This window comes from Poecilia reticulata, linkage group LG9 (assembly GCF_000633615.1).
Source record: "Poecilia reticulata strain Guanapo linkage group LG9, Guppy_female_1.0+MT, whole genome shotgun sequence".
In the NCBI taxonomy this organism is placed as follows: domain Eukaryota; kingdom Metazoa; phylum Chordata; class Actinopteri; order Cyprinodontiformes; family Poeciliidae; genus Poecilia; species Poecilia reticulata.
Window position 1 is genome coordinate 1,450,844 of NC_024339.1, and position 5,638 is coordinate 1,456,481.

A 5,638-nucleotide genomic window follows, 5' to 3' on the forward strand; every position below is an offset into this window, starting at 1 on the left:
GTTAGGTGGAGCTGACAGGTTTCCATTAAACATGATAAGAATCATGTTGACTCTTATCAGGATTTGCCTGTGGCCTCTAAAAAGCTCAATACCAAGTAAAAGCTTTGTGAGAACTGATTAGAAAATTCTAGATTCACAGTCGCCTTTGCAAAGTCTGTTRAAACCTGTGGGCATGAATATGATTTTGTGCTTCAGCATTAAGAGCTGCTACATTTCAGAGGCGCTTTTTAAATCAGCAAAGTGATGATGTGGAGTATGGACCATGCTGGAAACTCAAAACCAATCATTAGAACTACACTACCATCCCTCACATGTGTTATCTTTCTGGGTGACAGGCAGCACTTTAATAGGATCCAGATGACCTTGTTGGCGTGAACAATTTTCTAAGTTGGTCCATGGAGCGTTTTCTCACTTGTAACCCAGTCCTCTTCGCCTGAAGTGGCAGAACAGAGGGACGGTGACGCTCAGGCACATGAACTGGAAACAAAGACGATGAGGATGCTGATGAAGCTGCACCCAATCACGGCTCATATCATGTCAAAGCACACATCGGGGCATTTTTGAAGATTTCAGTTAATCTTTTTGATTTCATAAGATGAAAACTTCACATCAATTTCAAGAAATGTATTTTACTAAACTGTCTAATTAATACAAGGTGAACTTTCTTTCTAGCTAGAAGAAAAAGACGACAACCAAAGTCAGCGAACAGGATTTTCTAACTCAACACCTAGGTGTGTCTTTGTGATGTTCATCATAACTTTGGTGCYAAAAACAAGGACTTCTCTGACATCATGGATATTTTAGACACCTGGTGACTGAAGTTAACTGAGATCGAGTGGAGGCTGAGAAATATAAAGTTGCATTTCCTCATAGATGTGAGGGTTGTTGTAGAGTTTCTGCACATTACAGGTTGCATAAGGACAGTTGGGATTTATTGTTTGCTTTTCCTTTGATTAAATTGAGAAAAACACACCCTGCACATATTGGGTTACCATAACAACCCCCTTCAAACAAGTTGAAGTTGCTACATACAACGCATCTGACAGGGATGTGGATATTTAGCGATTTGATCAGTCCATGTGGTTTTCACGGTTACAAACAGGACCAGTAACCTGGWCACTGGTATCAATACGCTTCTATGTGCATTCATAAAGCCAAAGCATGATTATRGAAATGGGAACGCTGAATGAACTGTACCTGAATCATGAACATGGTGACCACTCCTGACGCAGTGCTGAGGTAGTTTGAAGCAAACCAGTTCCTGAGTTTCACCAGGCAGCCCTGCAGGTCCAAACACACAGGAGGATTTATTCCTGCAGACCTGCAGCTTGAACAGTGACACAGAGGGAGCTGCCTCTGAAAGCTACACAAAGTCACTAGATACAGCACAMAAAGTTGTTGTTTTTTTTCCCTAGATCATCTTAGGATCAGGTTTTAGGCTTCTACAGGTTTCAAATTTCTCTCTTTTTTTTCAGTTATGTCTGCAGAGATATTTTAGTGAACACAGTTCCTGATTCGAACCCTGCAGCTCACTTGTATTATTAACTTCTGTTGTGACTTTCATTCTGCTACGTTTGCATCCAAATACAGAACTGGTTTTTGATTTTTGTTAAAATACTAAAGAGTTTTAGATGATAAACACATTTTTCACATCACAGATATAGAARGAAAACCTGACCAAATACAAAAAGGCAGCTTTAAACTAAATGATTCAATCCCTCCTGCCTGGCAGCTCTTTATTGAGCACATTTGGACTAAAATACCCCAACCCGTCCTCTGTAAATCAGAACAACCCTCATCCATTTATGTCTGTTGTCTGCAATGAATCTGCTTAATGACAACCTACACTGCTTTACAAAAAGCACAGRGAMMTCCTGAACTTTTCCCTTTGTCTCATTTCATCCACAGACATCAGAGGAGTTTATTGTTGTCTGTGTGGAAAAACCAATACAGAGCAAAACCTGATGATGAARSAAAAAAAAAAAAAAAATGAGACAAAAATGTTTGGATAATAAACATCTGAAAATGATTGAGTGAATTTGTATTTTCTTCTTCTCTTTTTGTTTGCCACAGCGAATCATCATTTGTAAAAAACAACAACAAAAAAATCAAACAGTATGAATACTTTTTTAAGCCGTTGTGCCTTTTGCATAATAGCAGTGTAGTTTCTTTATTGACCACTCTCATGGTTTCCTGCCCTGCTTGGTTTCTCTAATCACCATCTTTGTGTTGCTGTGTTAAATAACCATCTTTAAAAGGTTTTAAAAAAACAAACAGTAGTAAGCTGGAGCTGGGCCTCGCTAGTATTGTCCTCGTCTCAAATSTATGTTCAGCAAAACTCTTCCAACTTTTCAGAGCATTTGGTGATTATCATAAAATGTAATGAAGACCTTTCAGACTGATCTCCTGACCCACCACAGGCCCCACTAATGTAATGAGTCATGCAGTGAATCACCTCCTGCCAGTTGGGCTGGTGGTCAGTGATGTTGCAGGGATTCTTGGTGCAGCAGGACAGCGGAACTTTCCCCTTCCAGTCATCTGGGCTGTGAACTCCACAGCACTTAAACTGAACAGAGGAGGAGTTAATGTTGCCACAGAAACTAGAAGCTGCTGCCTCTAAACTGCAAAACACAACTGACAACCAGTCAAAGTTAAAAAAAAAAGAAGAAAAAAAAATAGTTGGCTCCCTCAATACCTCTGGGTTCTTTCTGGTTTTCAAGTGTCTCTCAAGTCTCTTCATTTTATAGTGCACAAAAATGTGAGCTGTTCTGAGAAGCAGTGCTACAATTGACCAAAATTCACAATTTTGTTTTTAACTTTAGCCAGAAACAGACTTCTGATTTCTCCCTCTTTTATATAAAGATGTAGAATATTTCAAAGAAAAATTTCAATCGATCTAAAATGTCTACATGAGTGAATGTATAGAAATGTCAGTTAAAAGTCATTATATGGACATTCATTCTATATTACGTGCCAAAGCACCAAACGACTATTCTTCACATTATTCGTTTCACATTTTAGCGTCACACAAAAATCACATTTATTTCATTATAACCCACCAAAGTCCCATTTTCTGGATGGAATGTTTAATTTAATTTTTTATTTTTTTTTTACAATTTCATTAATAAACTGAACTTGACTGCATTGTTTTCTCATTAGGATCGACTGAATTGACTTTGGGTTTTTTTGTGCTTTTTTGTAAAATGCCTTGAGGCAACATGTGGCTCTATATGAATAAGATTGAATTAAACTGAACCGGGTTTTATTACAGTCATAAAGAAACCTTTTTAGTACAGCTAATTAGTYGATGTACTAAAAAGGTATACTCCAWAAAATGGCTGTTATGGGTCTATCACTGTGTCACTTAATCAAAATTTGTGATAACTGACGCAGCGTCAAGAAACGCTGTGGCAGTTGGATCTTCCAAATATGTACTTTCATAAACAGAGATATTAGAACGGGTGGTTTATCATTTACCAGGTACTGGACGGCATCAAAATCATTCTTAATGGTTTTGTTCCCCTCTGGGCCAGACTCCATGTAAACCTCCAAGCTGCGGGTCAAGTCCTTCTCAAAGTATGTGTCGATCTGTTCAAGACAAAGGCCAACATGGCAGTCAGGACAACTTGYTGCACGTTGGAGAGGTGAGGAGAGCCACTTGTGTCTGTGGTCACAGTGATGGACAAACATTTTTTTTGGAAATGTGCATGCAGTGGTARTTTTGATATGGGCGAGATGGGCAGTTGCCCAGGGCGCCATCGGAAAGGGTTGAGGCACAAAGTCACAATTTCTTCAGTGATTTCCAAAAATTTCTGCAATAATAAACAAGATGTGTCTCAAGTTCCCATCACTTTYTTTAGCAACTAAATTCAATGTATGCAATAAGACTAGCCAGGTGTTACTAGTGCTGACCCTTGTTTTTGTAGCCTGTAACTCTGACCCGTTTTGGTCTCTAATCTTTGTAGAATTGTTATAATTCAGCTGCATTGGAGGGTTTTCCAGCTCCAACAACCTTTTTTTTTTAAGATCTTGTAACTGCCTTTAAATAGTATTCAGGTCAGGACTTTGACTAGGCCACTCCAAYGTCTTCATCTTGTTTTTCTTCAGGTGCACTTGCTACTGTGTTTTGGATCTTGATCCTGCTGAAGAACCCAAGTTGGTTTCAGCTTCAGGTCAGGCTGCAGTATTCTTCRCCTTGGTTTCCTGCACATTTTGATGTGTTTAATTTTTTTWTTTTTTTATAAAACAATGATTTTGAACAAATGTGAACCTCTTTTATTGCAACCAGTCTGCTGATGAGATTGACAGAGATGGAGTGGTACCAGCTGGAGTCTGACACGCCATCACCTTGTGACGGTGCCGCGAGAGATTGGAGAAGGAGTTAGCAGTGGTGGTTAGCCACTGTAACCCAAAACAGCAGGACGCACTTTTGAAGTATTCCACACTTTTCATTTATTTAACTTCGTCCACGKAAAGCCAGATCTCCAYGGTACTAAGCATTATATTTCCATACATGAGAAAAGTAACGTTAGTTTACCCCTCTGCACCTCATCATCACCTATGTTCTCTTCTACAACAAAATGGAAGACTAGATCTTCTYCTGTACAATAGTGCAACAACAAAAGGAAYAGGCGCCCCCTTGTGGYGATACCTACTCATCTCTAGGAMCCAACAGCATAATGACTGTTACAAYCTGCTCTGATCTTATGACTGARGTTCGGTTAATGTTGCTCATTTTTAGGGAGCGGTACTTAAATTCCTTYCTGTCTTGTTGGCCTCTTCACAGGCAGGTATGGAGCTGCTAGTGAGAGTGGATCCAAATAAACCATTTATTGCATCGTCTCTATAGAACTTCAAGGAGATCGGCTCAACTGTTCAGGTTGCTGTGTTGAGGGGCAAAAAAAAATTCTGGTTGCTATGAATACGTATGTGGAAGATTCTACAGGTCAGGACAGGATGACTGGGTCAGCCTCTGATGTGGTAATCACTGTCTGAGCTGGCACCGATAACACACTCAGCTGGAGCACAAACAACCCCTGAACACACACACTCAGATACACGGAGAGCAGAATTCCTGCCTTTGATGGTAGTGTGATGTCACACATTGTGACATTACACTATACTGCACTGCACWACTGTGAAACTGTGACGTCACGTCATGGTTTCCTTATAATTCAAATTCAAAATTGGTCCAAAGGGAAATTAAATGTCATTGTAACTCTTAATTYAGGTTYTTCAAAGARTTATTGTAGATTGTGATGATTGTTGGTAGGAAAGATCTCTTCTAGCAGTCTGTATTACAGCAAATCTGAAGAAGCCTCTGACTGAAGACATTCTGTTTTCCCAAGACAGTCTCATGAAAAGGATGGTTTGGGTARTCCACAATTTTCTTGGTTTTATGAAGAATCCTTCTTTGCAACATCTTCTTCAGAGGTTCCAYAGTCGTCCTCAGAACAGAACCAGCCTTCTTTATCAGGTTGTTGAGCTTTTTTAGGTCCCTGTTTCTGATGCTGCTGCCCCAACAGATGATGGCTGAAGAGACAATGATCTCAACAAGACTTATAAAAGAACTACAGCAGGTTTGGCTTCCTTACAAAGTCCTGTTTGATCATCTATTCACAATAGCACTTTTTAGAAA

The 5,638-nt window shown here is 39.5% G+C and overlaps 1 protein-coding gene and 1 long non-coding RNA gene across 5 annotated transcripts in view; one reads left to right on the forward strand and one right to left on the reverse strand.

The window, feature by feature from the left end:
- Positions 1-6: 6 nt before the first annotated feature.
- Positions 7-5,638, reverse strand: part of LOC103469568 (leukocyte surface antigen CD53-like) — a 9,769-nt gene continuing 4,137 nt past the window's right edge. For 3 of the 4 annotated variants that reach the window (XM_008417320.2, XM_008417318.2, XM_017306515.1), the window contains 4 exons: positions 3,478-3,588; positions 2,456-2,566; positions 1,198-1,281; positions 7-477 (listed from right to left, as the gene is read on the reverse strand). In XM_008417320.2, coding sequence (XP_008415542.1) covers positions 409-477; positions 1,198-1,281; positions 2,456-2,566; positions 3,478-3,588 — 375 coding nt within the window. In that variant the 3' untranslated portion in view covers positions 7-408. The remainder of the gene's footprint in view (positions 478-1,197; positions 1,282-2,455; positions 2,567-3,477; positions 3,589-5,638) is intronic. The other variant, XM_008417321.2, reaches the window with a different exon arrangement.
- Positions 4,387-5,638, forward strand: part of LOC103469567 (uncharacterized) — a 3,259-nt gene continuing 2,007 nt past the window's right edge. The window contains exon 1 of the long non-coding RNA XR_534369.2: positions 4,387-5,579. This is a non-coding gene — a long non-coding RNA (uncharacterized LOC103469567). The remainder of the gene's footprint in view (positions 5,580-5,638) is intronic.